Raw genomic sequence first — 16635 nt, 5'->3', positions numbered from 1 at the left:
GCCGGAGGTTACGTTAACAAGCACAGCCGGAAACAACTGATCTGAAAACCCCGTGACTGATTTCCAGTAAGTGACGGGAACCTATTTGTCAGTTCCGCTGAGCCTAGCCTGTTAGCCAGCATCACTCACTGCCAAGTGTTTTCAATCTTATTCTATGACTTCCCCAAGGGCTCAGCAGGTGAAGAATCTGCCTGCAATGCAGGAGACCTGGGTTCAATCTCTGGGTCGGAAAGATGCCCTGGAGGCGGAAACTGCAACCCACTCCAGTATTCCCACCTGGAGACTCCCATGGACAGAGGAGCCTGGTGGGCTACAGTCCTTGGAGTCGCAAACAGTCACACACATCTGAGCAACTAACTCTTTGCTCTTCTAACAGGTCCCACTGGCTTTGTTTACCAGACTGCTTTTCCATTCTACCTGAGCTCTCAGCCTTGCATCAAGATGAGAGAAGCCGAAATAGCCCCCTTCTCCCATTACGGACTGAAGCGGTGTTTTGAGCAGCTGGGCAAAGAGGAGTTCCAGGCGTTTAAGGCCCTTCTGAAGGAGCACGCGTCAGAGCCAGCAGCGTGGTCCCTGCCGCTGGCCCAGGTGGACGGGGCCGACGCGGAGTCCCTCGCCTCCCTCATGCATGAGCATTGCAGCGCCTCTCTCGCCTGGAAGACCTCCATCAACGTCTTTGAAAAGATGAGCCTGTCGGCACTGTCTGAGATGGCAAGAGACGAGATGAAAAGTGAGTGAGATCGCGGCAGACCTCGGGGGTAGGGGAAACGGGGGGTGACCTCAGGTTCCCAGGGGATGGGGAAGGTACCATTGGCCCCTCGGGGGTGGCGGGGGGCGGGGGCAGTCCATCTCTACTGCAGGACTCTGAACTAGAACTCACTCACTGCTCAGCCTGCCCCGCTGGAAACCCGAGTCATCTGCAGCCCGTGAAACAATGAAAGAGGAGACAGGTCTGCCCAGTGGGTTAAAGGTAGCAGACAGGACGTGGAGGCAGAAGTGCCAAGCCAGAGCTCTGGTGCCCCCGACATGCGTGACTTCTGGCAAATTCCCTCCTTCTCTACCTCTGGGGAACAGTAACTGTGCTGCTTACACGTGCTGTTGCCAAGCTTCAATAAGAAAGTGAACCTTCGTCTTGTTTCTCCTTATTAATTTTCTGTCTGGAAGCTCTGTCCTGGTGTGAGCGGGGTACGGAAGTCCCCCACTACTAAATTGTTGCTGTCCACTTCCCCTCTGATAGTTGCTGGCATTTGCCTCCTGCACTGAGGTGCTGCTATGCTGGGCGCATGTATCACTACAATTGTCACAGCTCCGTCTTGGACAGTCCCCTCAGTCATTAGGTCGTGGCCTCCGTGTCTCCTGTGTATGTGGTCAGTCGTGTCTGACCCTTTGCAACCCCTGGACTGCAGCCTGCCAGGCTCCTCTGTCCGTCTTCCTGGAGTTTTCCAGACAAGCATATTGGACAGGGTTGCGTCTCCTCCTCCACGGGCTCTTGCTGACCCGGGATCAAGCCCAGGTCTCTCACGTCTCCTGCACCGGCAAGTGGATTCTTTACCACTAGCACCACCTGGGGAGTGCCTTGTGTTAAAGTCTGTTCTATCTAAGATGAGTTTTGCTACTTCTGCTGCTTTTGACCTCCGCTTGCATGGAATATCTTTTTCCAGCCCTTCACTTTCAGTCTGTGTGTGTCCCTAGGTCTGAGGCATTTGTTTTGTTTTTGTTTTTTAAGAACAGTAACAGCTGTAGAATGGGCGTCTCCCTTATTTCTTGCCTTAGATTTAGAGACAAAGGTTCAAGGAACTTCTCTAAGCATTTCCCTCCCTCAGAATGTTGGTACCCATATTCCAGCATGTGGATTCTAGCATATCCACATTCTAACCAAAATTCTGTGGTTTTCTTAAGGTATTTAGGAGAAGGCTTAGAAAAAAAAAAATTAGCTCTCCTTTTTCAGGAGGAATTCTCTCCTTCAACTGTGGACAAACACTTACAGTCCCAAGTGTGAGCAGCCAAATTGGCTCTGAAGACTTACGGGTAGCACACGCCTAGATGTAGCTCATCCGTTGTGACTGTAAAGGGCTTGAATGGAAGTTCTTCCTTACGAACCTCAAAAAGAAATCCCCGGGTGGAAAACATATTAGTAGTATTCACAGGAAATTGTTGTTGTTGTTCAGTTGCTCAGCCATGTCTGACTTTGCAACCCCATGGACTACAGCACGCCAGGCCTCCCTGTCCATCACCGACTCCCGGAGCTTGGTCAGACTCATGTCCACTGAGTCAGCGATGCCAGCCAACCATCTCACACTCCATCGCCCCCTTCTCCTCATGCCTTCAATTTTCCCCAGCATCAGGGTCTTTCCAGAGTCCGCTCATCGCGTGAGGTGGCCAAAGTATTGGAGTTTCAGCTTCAGCATCAGTCCTTCCAATGAACACCCAGGACTGATTTCCTTTAGGATGGACTGGTTGGATCTCCTTGCAGTCCAAGGGACTCTCAAGAGTCTTCTCCAACACCACAGTTCAAAAGCATCAATTCTTCAGTGCTCAACCTTCTTTATGGTCCAGCTCTCACATCCATACATGACTACTAGAAAAACCATAGCTCTGACTGTAAGGACCTCTGTCAGCAAAGTGAAATCTCTGCTTTTTAATGTGCTGTCTAGGTTTGTCATAGCTTTCCTTCCAGGGAGCAAGTGTCTTTTAATTTCATGGCTGCAGTAACTGTCTGCAGTGATTTTGGAGCCCAGGATAATAAAATCTGTCACTGTAGGAAATGAGGGTTACAAAATCAAAATAAGAGTGGATGTTTACTGATCAGTACCCCAGCCGAGCCACCGCGTTGAGACTGTCACGGGCCCTGTGTCTCCATTTTCCTTGCTGCAGACTAATCGGGGAATAAACTGAGATGTATGGGTTCCCTTCGGTATTTTGGGCTGGGGATGCTTTCATACCTGATGAGGGTAGCTGCCATGACATTACTGAGACACTGTCTCACCTGTCCTTGATTGCAGAGTATCTACTGGCTGAAATATCAGAAGATTCTGCACCAGCAAAGACTGACCAAGGTCCAAGCGTGAAAGAAGTGCCAGGTTAGTTGGGGATCCCGGGGAGGGAAGAAGTGGTGGGAAAATGGATGTGTGTGAATTATGCTGCTCTTAACATTTATATTCAAGGATGTGATTGTGGGAAAAAAATTTTTTTATGTGGACCATTTTTAAAGTCTGTATTGAATTTGTTGCAGTATTGCTTCTGCTCTTTATTTTTTTGTTTTTATTTTTTGGCCCTGAGGTATGTGAAATTTTAGGTCCCTGACCTGGGATCAAACCCACAACCCCTGAATTAGAAGGTGAAGTCTTAACCACTGGACCACCTGGGAAGTCCTGGTAGTGATAACTAAGATATTAGTGGGGCTTCCCAGGTGGCTTGGTAGTAAAGAATCTACCTGGCAAGGCAGGAAACCCAGATTTGATCCCGGGATCAGGAAGATCCCCTGGAGGAGGAAATGGCAACAAGGACTGTAGCCCGCCAGGCTCCTCAGTCCATGGGGATTCTCCAGGCAAGAATACTGGAGTGGGTTGCCATTTCCTCCTCCAGGGGATCTTCCCCACCCAGTGACTGAACCCTCATCTCCTGCGTCTTCTGCATTGTAGGCAGATTCTTACCCTGAAGATACTGTAGCAAGCAGCAAAGCCTCTGGCACAGTCTGTAGTGGGGAGACAGAGAAACAGGTAAAGCGTCAGGTGTGAAGTGCGGGAAAGAGGTTCAGTTAAAGGGACACAGATCTATTTCCCAGGACATCCGTCTGCTCTGAGGAAGTGATCTTAGGGACAGAGATCCTTACATGCACATTGCTAGGAAGAAACGAAAGCGCCCCAGAGGCGGGCTGGCTGTCTTCGCATCCACTAGGTCTGTGGTCTTTGTTTTACGTCTTTGCTTGTTTCTTGCTGAAACCCTCTCTTCACACCCAGTCCCATCTTCCCCTCTCTTCCGTCCCACACAGGCCCCAGAGGGGACCCGCAGGACTCCCGGGACTACAGGATCCACGTGATGACGACATTCTCCACCAGGCTGGACACACCCCAGCGCCTTGAAGAGTTTGCCTCCGAGTGTCTGGACCCGCAGGCGCTGTCGGGAGCGTTTAACCCAGACCCCCGGGGGGGCTTCCGGCCTCTCACCGTGGTCCTGCATGGACCCCCGGGGGCCGGGAAGTCCACGCTGGCCCGGAGGCTCCTGCTGTTCTGGGCGCAAGGCAAGCTCTACCGGGACGTGTTCTCCTACGTCTTCCTGCTCTGCGCCAGAGACCTCCAGGGGTCCAGGGAGACCAGCTTCGCGGAGCTCATCTCCAGGGAGTGGCCGGACGCCCCGGTGCCAGTGGAGAAGGTCCTGTCCCAGCCCGAAAGGCTCTTGATCATGGTGGACGGACTCGAGGAGCTGGAGCTCGCCTTCGGAGACCAGGACTCCAGCCTGTCGGCCAACTGGGCAAAGAGGCAGCCCGTGGCCGTCCTGGCGCACAGCCTGCTGAAGAAAGTCCTGCTCCCTGAGTGCGCCCTCCTCCTCACCATCCGGGACGCAGGCGTCCAGAGGCTCCAAGCCCTGCTCCGGTCTCCCCGTTACCTGTGGGTCGGGGGCCTCCCGGTGGAACACAGGATGCGGTTGCTCCTCCACGGCGGGAAGCACGGCCGTCGGGAGATGCGAGCGTGGCACGCGGGGGCAGACCTCCAGGAGGTGCTTGACCAGTATCAGGCGCCTGTGGTGTGCGCCCTGATCCGGGAGGCCCTCGAGCTGCAGGGGGAGCCAAGGCAAGGTCTTCCCACCTCCAGCCAGACCCTCACGGGCTTGTACGCCACCTTCGTGTTCCATCGGCTGGCTCCCAAAGACGCCGACCGGCGCGCGCTGAGCCAGGAAGGACGCATTGCCCTGAAGGGCTTGTGCCGGCTGGCCGCGGACGGCGTGTGGAACACGAAGCTCGTGTTTGACGCCGAGGACCTGGGCGTCCACGGACTGCAGGGGCCCCAGCTCTCCGCCCTGCAGCAGGCGAGCATCCTTCTCCCCGACGACCGCTGCGGAAGGGGCTATGCGTTCTCCCACTTCCGCCTCCAAGAGTTCTTTGCGGCTTTGTTCTATATCCTGCGAGGCGTCGAGGGAGACGGGGAGGGCTGCCCTCTGTTCCCACAGAGCACCAAGAGCCTGACGGAGCTCAGGCAAGTCGACCTCAACGCCCACCTGGTCCAGATGAAGAGGTTCCTCTTTGGCCTCGTGAGCGGGGAGGCGACGCGGGCCCTGGAAACCCTCCTGGGCTGTCCCATCGCCCCTGTGGCTAGGCAGCAACTTCTGCGCTGGATCTGCCTGCTGGGTCGGCATCCCACTGCCGCCACCGCCGCCGTCGCCCCCCCGGATTTGCTCGAGGCCTTCTACTGCCTTTTCGAGACGCAGGACGACGAGTTTGTTCGCCTGGCCGCCAACGGCTTCCGAGAAGTGTGGCTGCAGTTGAACCGGCCGATGGACTTAACGGTGTCTTCCTTCTGTCTCCGGCGTTGCCAGCAATTACAGAAAGTTCGACTGGATGTCAGAGAGTCGCCAAAGGATGAGTTTGCCAAGGCATGGCCCGGGGCTCCCCAAGGGTGAGTGCCCCACCTCTGCCGCCCCGTTCTTGTGTTTCTTTCCAACACGAGAGAGGTATAACTGACCAAAATTGCAAGTATGTAAGGTGTATGACTTGATGTTTTGACATACCTGAAATAATCACCGTCAAGCTAATCAGCACACTTCTTTTAGTTACGACTTTCTTTGTGTGTGAAGACACCTAAAGACAATCCCCCTGGGTCTGCATCACTGTGTTAACACTTTAGCTCTCCAGAATGCATTCATCTGGATAACTGCACTTCACACCCTTAGGCCAGCATCTCCCAGTTCCCCACGCCCAGCCCCGGGCAACCACCGCTCCAGCTTGGCTTCCATTAATCTGACTGCTTTAGAATCTAGGTGAGACCGGCACGGCAAGTCTCTCCTTGACTGGCTTATTTCACTTGGCACAATGTCCTCTTGTTCGCCTCTGTTATGGCCAATGGCAGTGCAGCCTCCTTCTTTCAGGGCCGAATAATATTCCACGGTGTGAGTGTGTACCACATTTTCTCTTTTTACGTATGTACTTTTGATTGGAGGATAATTGCGTCACAGTTTTGTACTGGTTTCTGCCATACATGCACATGAATCAGCCAGAGGAATGCACACGTCCCTGCGTCTTGAACCTCCCTCCCATCCCCACCCCATCCCACCCCTCCTGGTCGTTGCAGAGCACAGGACTGAGCTCCCGGCATCCTACGGCACATTCCCACCAGCTATCTGTTTTACGCATGCTAACGTCCATGTTTCAAGGCTACTTGCTGAACTGATGCCAGCCTCTCCGTCCCCCACTGCATCCACAAGTCTGTTGTCTAGCTCTGTGCCTCTATTCCTGCCCTGCAAATAGATGCATCAGTACCACCTTTCTAGATTCCATATATATGTGTTAACATGCGATATTTGTTTTTATCGTTCTGACTTGCGTCACTGTGTATGACAGGCTCTGGGTTCATCTATGACTTTGGAACTGACTCCGTTTCATTCCTTTTTGTGGCTGAGTAATATCCCACTGAGTTTGTATGTATCACACCTTCTTCATCCACCCCTCTATCGGGGGACGCCGAGGTTGCTTCCGTGTCCTGGCTATTGTAAACAGTGCTGCTATGAACACTGGGGTACACACACCACATTTTCTTTATCCTCCGACGGACACTTAGGTTGTTCTGTATCTTGACTGTCGTAAATAATGTACAAATACCTCTCTGGGATCCTGATTCCAATTCCCTTGGATACATCCCCCAAAGTGGAATTTCTGGATCATACAGTAGAGGGTGAGATGGTTGGATGGCATCACTGTTTCAATGGACATGAACTTGGGGGCAAACTCTGGGAAGTAGTGCAGGACGGGGAAGGCTGGCATGCTCCAGTCCGTGGAGTCGCAGAGTCGGACATGACTTGGCGACTGAACAAGAACAACAAATGGTAGCTCTAGGTTTAATTTTGGGGGAAGTTCCACACCGTTTTCCATAGTGGCTACACTTTGATGTTCAAGAGGAAGCTAGAACTCGAGCGCAAATCCTACTTGAGAGCTGGTGGTATGCCCCGTGGGTATGGAGGTGTCCAGAGGCAGTTTGGTTATGACAACACTCCTCCAGACCATGAGGTCAGATCCACTGGGAGCCTCCGAGAGCCTCCCCATCCTAACAGCCCGACTCCGTCCTTGGGCACGGATGAGGCAGTTGCCCACGTCAGAATCCACCCATGTGAACGAGTGTTGGCTTCCTTCTCTCACAGGCTGAAGATGAAGACCCACGATGAGCGCTGGGAAGACCTCTGCTCCATGCTCAGCATGCACCCAAACCTACGACAGCTCGACCTCAGCAGCAGCGTCTTGAGCAAGGAGGCCATGAAGACCCTCTGTGCAAAGCTGCGGCAGCCAGACTGTAAAATACAGAGTCTGATGTGAGGCTTCCCAACCCCACACATCCCCCTCTGCGTGGCTGTGTTGTGGCTCTCCTGTCCTACCTACTGATCTATGGAATGTATTTGTAGGGAATAAGGGCTGGGGCAGGGGTAGGAACCAAGTTCCCAAAAGTACAGGTGGGGAATGACTAAGGATCTTGTGAAGGGATTACTAAGCTGGGTTCCTTTACTCAGGGTTTTGAAGGATGAATAGGAGTTGGTCAGTGGGTGGGGGTAGTGAGGGTGGCTCATTTCAGTACCGTATTCATCAATACCACAAATTTACATTGTCTGTCTGATGAATCATGTGTCAGTACCTCCATCAATGCTGTGATACAAAACACTTTAGATGTCGCATGTATAACCTACATATGTGTCTATACATACGTGTAACACTGGACATCGAAAGTGAAAATACAATGTAAAAAAGAAAATCATAAATATATTTATAGGTATAATGATTCATACTTGGTAACGAAGAAGCATCAATAAGGTTGCTTTATGGATTCCCGGGTAGGAAAGATCCCCTGGAGAAGGAAATAGCAACCCACTCCAGTATTCTTGCCTGCAGAATCCCATGGACAGAGGAGTCTGGCGGGCTACAGTCCACAGGGTCCGAAAAGAGCCAGACATGACTTTGCAACTAACCCACAACACACGGTAGCCCTGCCAAGACACTGATGAATGAATCGTTACAAAATTTGTATGGCGTCCATATTATGGTCATAATCATATTACAACACTGGAAACATTGCTATATTTTAAAAAAAACTCACCTTTAATGATTGGCTGACGGGCTGTTTTCTCTGGTTATAAGAGAGAAAAGCATTCTGTACAAAAATGTAATTCTTTGAAAGCAAAGTTCTAAAATAGTAAGAAAACAAACACATCATTGATTTTGCACTGAATACCACTCACCTTATTCTTGTGTATGGATAAGCTGTCCACTTCAATACCAGTTTTACATATGATGGTCTACATGGGTGTTTTTGTATTTATTGAAAAAAACCCACACACAGGTGAACTGGTGTAGTTTAAACCTGTGCTGTTCGAGGAGCAACTGTAAATGCAAATAATGAAAGATCAGAATCGAAATGGGAAAAGAGTGAGAAGGAAAGATGAGGACACAACAAAACGTCGCCCGGACGTCTTAACTCAGGTTCCCTTTTCTCTTCTGTAGATTTAAGGGGGCTCGGGTTACCCCTGGTCTCCGTCACCTCTGGATGACTCTGATTATCAACCGAAACATTAAGCACCTGGACCTGACGGGCTCCAGCCTGAGAGAGGAGGACGTTCTGATGGCGTGTGAGGCCCTCAGGCACCCACACTGCGCGCTGGAGTCTCTGAGGCGAGTCACGCGCTGGGGACGGCTTCTGCTTCCTGGAGTTCAGGGCCTTATTGTTTTACTTTTTATTTTGACATACGCTTTCGCAGAAAGCTGCTGAGGTTTGACAAAGGTTTGGGAGCCTGGGTATGGTTGGCGGGGATGAATGCACCAGCGTGTGTATGTAATAAATGCTGCCAAATGGTACACCGAGAAAGGCTGAAGATGGTACGTCTTGTGTCGTGTGTATCTCACAATAAAAAGCACGTTCCGGGAGCTTCCCTGGAGGGGCAGCGGCTAAGACTGCCCACCTCCAATGCAGGGCGCCCAGGTGCGATCCCTGGTCAGGGAGCTAGACCCCGCGCGCCGCCACTAAAATCCCAGCGCGGGTGCAGCACGTGGACCTCTGCTCGGGGTCCCGCGGCATCCTGGACAGGAGGGGGTCGGGGGCAGAGTGGGGCTGACCGAGCCCCCCACACACACACAGTGATACGGGCGTGCACAGTTAGTGTCGTCGCTCACCATTCCGGAGACATCCCAGTTACTGCCCGTTTGTGATGTCCTGGCTCTGTGTTTTGCCAGTTAGATTCGCTGGGACTAAAAACCAGGGCTACTTGGTGCTTTGGGTGTATTTTGAGAGAGAGAAACATGAGGTCTGTTCAGTTTTATTGACTGACATCCCTCAATCCTGTATTATAAACACCAAAATTGCTGAAAGGCTGCATCTTAATGATTCCTACCAAAAAAAAAAAAAACTATCCTGTGTGACGTGATAGAGATGTCAGCTGATGCTGCCTTGGCAGTCATACCGCAAAGTATCAACATGTCAAGTCAGCACGCTGACACCCTGAACTCACACAATGTCATAGGTCAGATAAACATACAAAACGTCAGCTGGTGATCATTGCTGTGAATAAAGTAATATGGGGACAAGAGGACGGGGCAGAGGAGGGCGGGCAGGCATGGTAGGGAAGGTGGTGAGACCGACTTACTCGGACGAGGTGGCATCCCAGAGGGTGAACGGAAAACTGAACCACAAAACGATCTGAGGCTGCCAACAGGCACAGCAAATGCTGGGACCCTCGGGTCAGAGCAGAGAGCGCCTAGGAACCAGCCAAAGGGACGGGGCGGCTGATGGGGGCAAGGTGGGCTGCTTCTGGGGAGAGCTGGGGACGTGCTTCACGTTGCCTGTCTCTGCAGGTTGGATCACTGTGGATTAACCCAAGCCTCTTGTCGGGTGATCTCCCAAGTGCTTGCTACATCCGTCAGCCTGAAATCCCTCGGCCTCACGGGAAATAAAGTGGCGGACCAGGGCGTGAAGTCTCTCTGTGACGCCCTGAAGGTCACACCCTGCGCCCTGCAGAAGCTGATGTGAGCGGTACTTCTGTCCACCAGACCTGTCTTCCCTTGCTGTCGTCCAAGTCACTGGGTTGGGGTGGGGCGGGGAAGGGAGGGGAACCGGCTGATGCATAAGCTGAGGGTTAGAACAGGGAGGGAGGACCTCCTGTGGGGAGCTCTTTGTGGAAGTTTGTTTATTTCTGTTTTAATCACTGAGTCATGTCCAGCTCTTTTGCGATCCCATAGACAGTAGCCTGCCAGGCTCCTCTGTCCATGGGATTCTCCAGGCAAGGATACTGGAGGGGGTTGCCGTGCCCTCCTCCAGGGGATCCTCCCGACCCAGGGATGGAACTCACGACTCTGGGGTCTCCTGCACTGGCAGGCGGGTTCCTCACCGGCTGAGCCGTCATCTCCTTTCTGGCCTCTCTCCTCGCAGCCTGGGGAACTGCGGGCTCACAGCCGCCGCCTGCCAGGACCTGGCCTCCGCTCTCAAGGAGAACCAGAGCTTGACACACCTGTGCCTGTCGGGCGATGAGCTGGGGAGCGAAGGCATGAGCCTGCTGTGTCGGGCCGTGAAGCTCCCCAGCTGCGGTCTGCAGAAGCTGGCGTGAGTCCACCCCGCGGCCCCTAGGGCGTCCACGGCTCTATTACAGCAAGCGCAGAGCAGTGGGGAAACGGTCAGGACGCGGGGACCTCAGAAGTGCCGCGCCCTGCCCCCTCCTGACAGCTGCTACCCTGGAAAGTTCCACCTCTGCCTCTGTGCTTCCTTCAAGCAGGAAGTCCTGGTTCATCCAAACACAGCCGCATCTATTTACTCCCGGCAGTCCTGTTCTGTAACGTTGCCGTGAGTACGGGACGGGTGAACACAGGATGAGCGACTCTCCTGGGAGAATACAGGCTTAGGTTCCTGGGCGCCTCTGGTCACAGCATTTTTTAAAAATTTCTTTTATTGAAGTAGAGTTGATTTAGCATGTTGTGTTCATTTCTGTTAATTGCGCAAGTGACTCAATTCTTTTTCAAAACACTTCTTCATTATGGCTTGTCACAGGATATTGAATATGTTTCCTGTGCTATGCCAGTAGGATGCTGCTGTTTACCCATTCTGCATGTAATAGCTCACGTCTGCTGACCCCAGACTCCCAATCCTTCCTCCCCCAACACCCCTGCCCCTTGGCCACCACCAGACTGTGGGTCTGTTTGGGTTTCAGAGAAAACTTCATTTGGGCTGTAATTTCTTCAGTCAATACCTAACCTTGTTTTGTGTGTTTCTGTTTACAGACACCTTATGTGAACATATTATTGAACCATTAACATTGAACTCAGGCTTCCCTGGGGCCCAGTGGTAAAGAATCCGCCTGCCGATGCAGGAGATTCCTCCCTGGGTGGGGAAGATCCCCTGGAGGAGGAGATGGCAACCCACTCCAGTACTCTTGCCTGGAGAATCCCATGGCCAGAGGAGCCTGGTGGGCTGCAGTCCATGGGCTTGCCAAGAGCCGGACACGCTTAGCGACTAGACGGCAAACGTGGAACTCCCCATCCACAGCACCGCACCTCATGCCTGCAGGGAGCTACGGCACACACACGATTTCCCTAAGGCACCTTCCAGCCTCCGTACCCTCAGCGCCGTCCCCGGGGGCCTTCCGGAAGGCCGAGGCCACACTGAGGCGCACCCGTGACCGCCCTCCTCTGTGTGCCCGCAGGCTACACGCGTGCAGCCTGGACGTGGCTGGCTGTGGCTTTCTCGGCTTTGCGCTCATGAGCAACAGACATCTGACACACCTGAGCCTCAGCCTGAATCCCCTGGAAGATCCCGGGATGAACCTGCTGTGCGAGGTCATGATGGAGCCGTCCTGTCCGCTCCGGGACCTGGAGTAAGCTTCCCCGCCTGTCGGAGATCAAGTCTCCCGTGCGGGGGCCTGAGGTTCTAGAGGGTCGGAAGAGAGGGCACCCCGAGTCAGTTCTAGGGCCCGTCTCTGCATCCCCGTCTTGCTCTCCCCCCCCACCTCCAGCTCTCTCCGCCTCTCGCAGTTTCGTGAAGTGCCGCCTCACCGCCGCATGCTGCAAGAGTCTGTCCCACGTGATCACGAGGAGTCAGCGCCTGAGAAGCCTGGATCTGGCCGCCAACGCCCTGGGTGACGAGGGGATTGCAGCTCTGTGTGAGGGACTGAAGCAGAAGAACTCCCTGACAAGACTCGGGTACGGTCCTGGGACCACCTTCCGGAGGGCTGGGTGCAGGGGGAGGGGAGCCCAGACATGACATCGCTCCCACAAAGACCGGCTTCTGTTCACTGTCCCACCGAATGAGAGCCCAGCCTCGGCAGAGGGGCAGACCGAGGCATCCAGTCCGACTGGGCCCCTGTATATGCATGAATGAAATAGCAAATGCCGGAGAACATGGTCCAGAGGTGGTAAGAACTAAGTAGATAAGTATTTGCTGGACACAGTGCCAGACGGTGGCGGGGTACAGGCCCTGGCGTTGCCGGCCCAGTGAGAAGGACAGATCAAAAAGCAAAGGAGGACACAGGTGGAGCCCACACTCTCGAAAGCATCAGGATCACCCGAGGCTTGTTAGAATAGTGTCCCGGCACCTGCAGTGGACTCTTACGCAGCCCTGAAAAGGGATGAGCTAATGCCATCTGCAGCAGCGTGGATGGACCCAGAGATGGTCACACCGCATGAAGTGAGTTGGGCCGAGAAGGACAGATGCCACATGACGGCACCTAAATGTAGGGTCTTGAGAAATGGTCCATCGAGCTTACTTATGAAACAGAAACACGCTCATGGACAGAAGACAGACTAACGGCTAGCAGTGGGGCAGGGGCGGTGGAGAGGGGTAAGTTAGGAGGTGGGACCTAACATACACAAAGCACTGTGCATGAAATAAGTAACCACAGGGACCTACTGCAGAGCCGGGGAAGTCTGCTGGGTGTTCTGCAATAGCCTCTGTGGGAAAAGAACCTGGAAACCAGTGGAGTCATGTATGGCGTCACCCAGTCACTCTGGTGCACGCCTGCAGCTGATGCATGATACATCAACCAGTCGGACACGGCCGAGCGGCTGAACTGAACTGAACTGATACTCCCGTAAAAAATGTTCAACAATTAAAAAAGACCTCCCCACTGGTAACCGCTAGTTTGTTCTCTGTATCCGTGACTCTCTTTCTGCCTTCTTCATTCATTCACTTTATTTTTCAGATTCCACACTTAAGTAGAAACACAGTGTTTGTCTTTCTCCGGCTTCCTTCACCACACATGATACCCTCCAGGTCCAGCCATGTTGTTGCGAATGGCAAGATTTTGTTCTTTTCTTGTAGCTGAATAGTATTCCATGGCACTTTTAAAATCGCAGTAGGGCAATTCCCTGGGGGTCCAGTGGTTCGGACTCTGTGCTTCCAATGTGGGGGGCATGGGCTCCATCCCTTGTTGGGGAACTAAGATCCCGCATGCCATGTGGCACAGCCAAATAACAATGATAATAATAAGAGATATCTCTTTAAAATAAAATTTTAAAAAATGTTGTATGGGCAAGAATACCGGAGCGGGTTACCATTCCCTTCTCCAGGGCATCTTCACGACCCCGGGATCAAACCTGGATCTCCTGCATTGGCAGGCAGATTCTTTACCATCTGAGTGCACCAGGGGAGCCCAAATAATGATAATAAATAAAAGAGACAGCTATCTAAAATAAATAAGACTGTAGTGGCAGTCAAATACTGGTTGGAGGGAGGCTCTCAGATGGCAGGGTCTTTCTTGGCTGTGCTGACCCTGCAGGTTGGAGGCATGTGGACTGACCTCTGAAGGCTGCAATGCCCTCTCCGCCGCCCTCACCTGCAGCCAGCACCTGGCCAGCCTGAACCTGATGCACAACGACCTTGGTCTCAGAGGAATGACGACACTGTGTTCGGCCTTCATGCATCCCACATCTAATCTACAGACCATCGGGTGAGTCCCCAGAGATGGCTTCTGAAATGCAAACATACAAACAAAATGTTTGTTATCTTCCAAAAAAAAAACCAAAAGGAGAATTACTGCAGGATCCGGCCATCCCACTTGTGGTCTTGGTGGCAGTCTGGTTGCTAAGTCGTGTCTGACTCTATTGTGAGCCCATGGACTATAGCCTTCCAGGCTCCTCTGTCCATGGGGATTCTCTAGGCAAGAACACTGGAGTGGGTTGTTAGTCCCTTCTCCGGGGGATCTTCCTGACCCAGGGATGGAACTCGGGTCTCCTATGTTGCAGGCAGATTCTTTACCATCTGAGCCACCTTGGAAGCCCTAAAAGATACAGAATTTGGTTTTTTTAAACAGGGTGGGGGCTGAGTTTTATTCTAGGGGGGAGGCACTTTCTGTCCGCAACAGAGCAAGAGGTTTCAGACCCTTGGGCGGGGTGGTGTCCCGCAGTGCTGAGGAAGGGAGAGGTGTCAGAAGCAAATCCCCAGAGTAAGGAGGCCCCTTTCTGCCCCTCCCCAGGCTGTGGAAAGAGCAGTACCCGACGCAAGTAAGAAGGCTGCTGGAGCAAGTGCAGAGAGTAAAGCCCCACGTGGTTATCAGTGACGCCTGGTACTCAGAGGAGGAGGAGGACCGGCGCTGGTGGAGATCCTGAAGCCGGGAGGACCCTCCGCCCACCCCCGCTCTGCTGGGGACCCTTCAGGAGACGGATGACGACTCCTGAGTCTCACGAAGCCTCACTGGTGGTGGTTCCCGGGTATCCACTTCAGCCCGCTTGTTGGTGTCTGCCTCTGACGTCCTGGGACCTCAGTTATCTGTGAAGCATGTGCCCTACCTGAACACACGGGGAGGACTGAATAAACACTGAGCATTTGGAAGAAGCATCCAGTTCCTTCTTGATCGATGGGGGTGGGACTCCAGAGCAGACGAGGGAGGACTTGGGTCTTTAAAAAAGTCACAACTCTGCTGAAGTTTTTAAAAAAAATTTTTTAAGTGCATATCTGAATTTCAAAGGAGGATGTGACTATTATTGAACATCAGAGGTATAAACACAATGTTGAATTTATCGCTTAGTGTAGTAAAGAACTGGTCTGCCAGAGTCTCCTCCTCAAAGCAACCACAAGGTAGGTAATATTTTTCCTGTTTTACAGAGAAGGAAACAGACCGATGGATGTTGACAGGGGTCCGGTGTCACAGAAAGTCATTTAGTCATCCAGAGAAAACGCTGTAATTTGAAAAAAAAAAACAACAACCCTGCACCCCAATATTCTTAGGAGCACTATTTACAATAACCAAAGACAACAACAACCTAAGTGTCCACCGAGAGATGAACGGATAAAGAAGACATACAATGGAATATTACTCGGCCATAAAAAGAATGAAATCTTGCCATTTGCAGTGACATGGGTGGACCCAGAGATGATCACACTGTCAGAAAGAGAAAGGCAAATCCCGTGTGGTTGTCATTCCACGTGGAATCTAAAATACGATGCACGATTACATGCATGTTTACTTCTATATTTGCACCAGGGAAAGGCAGGGCAAGAGGTCAGGGGCCCACTCCTGGAGGGGTCCATCCCCTCTTTGCCACCCCGTGGACTGTAGCTCACCAGGCCCCTCTGTCCATGGGACTCTCCAGGCAAGTATTCTGGAGGGGGTTGCCATTTCCTCTGCCAGAGGATCTTCCCGTCTGCATTGGCAGGCGGATTCTTTACCACTGAGCCATCAAGGAAGCCCTGGAGGGTGACCCTTTGCAAACCCAGGGGCATCGCCCTGACCACCCCAGTACATCTGGCCATGGTGGGGCTGGGGCCCTGGGGTGGGGGCATCCGTCCTGCGTCCTAGATGACTCTGGGCTCTTCCCTTGTCATTTTCTCCAGGTGGATAAAGTCGGGGGGGGGTGGGGTGGGTGGGGGGGGTGTGAAGCCATGTCAGCTGGTCCTCTAAGCCATAAGTCCCCGAACGCCTGGCCTGGGGTCGCTGTGTAGAATCTCCCCCGTCCACTGGGGGAGGAGTCGGTGGGTGGGGGAGTCCAGGTTTAATCCCGCGGCCCCGGGAGCAGGCGCCCAGCCCACCTCCTTGCGCTCCCCCTGGTGTCCACGAGGCGGCGGCAGAGCGTCACCTTTCTCTTAACACACGCGGGAGCAGGAAGGATGGAGGGGTCCCTGGGGCCAGTGTCTCCCCAGCACCGCTGGCCTCCGCGAGGGATAACCCTTTGGGGGCGGGAGCCCCCGCCCCGTGCATGGCAGGACATCAGCAGCATCCCTGGCCTTTCCCCACTAGATGCGAGGTGCACCCACGCACACCTCCTCCTCTGCCCTGGGAACTAAAGGTGACTCCAGGGCACAGTCGCCCCAGCTGAGAACTGCTGCTCGACTGGAGACAGAAGACCCTCTCCTGGCCGCACGCCCACGCCCCACGGGACGAAAGTGCCCTCCACGCAGGCCCGCGTCCTCCTGTGGCCACTGTCTGCTCCCCGCGGAGGAGGAGGGCTGTTCCCAGGCCCAAAAGTGC

General features: G+C 53.2%; 1 protein-coding gene across 1 annotated transcript; it reads left to right on the top strand.

The window, feature by feature from the left end:
- The first annotated feature begins 124 nt into the window (after positions 1–124).
- NLRP5 (NLR family pyrin domain containing 5) lies at positions 125–15294 on the top strand. Its single transcript, XM_070451736.1, is given in 13 exon segments — positions 125–730; positions 3003–3080; positions 3992–5612; positions 7348–7515; positions 8696–8863; positions 10040–10210; positions 10614–10784; positions 11878–12048; positions 12206–12373; positions 13948–14118; positions 14644–14808; positions 14810–14916; positions 14919–15294. Coding segments are annotated over 13 exon segments (3519 nt in total). The 5' UTR covers positions 125–441; the 3' UTR covers positions 14990–15294.
- The last annotated feature ends 1341 nt before the right edge of the window (positions 15295–16635 follow it).

This window comes from Odocoileus virginianus, chromosome 20 (genome assembly GCF_023699985.2).
Source record: "Odocoileus virginianus isolate 20LAN1187 ecotype Illinois chromosome 20, Ovbor_1.2, whole genome shotgun sequence".
Classification (NCBI taxonomy): Eukaryota; Metazoa; Chordata; class Mammalia; order Artiodactyla; family Cervidae; genus Odocoileus; species Odocoileus virginianus.
This window is presented reverse-complemented; position numbering and strand designations above follow the sequence as displayed.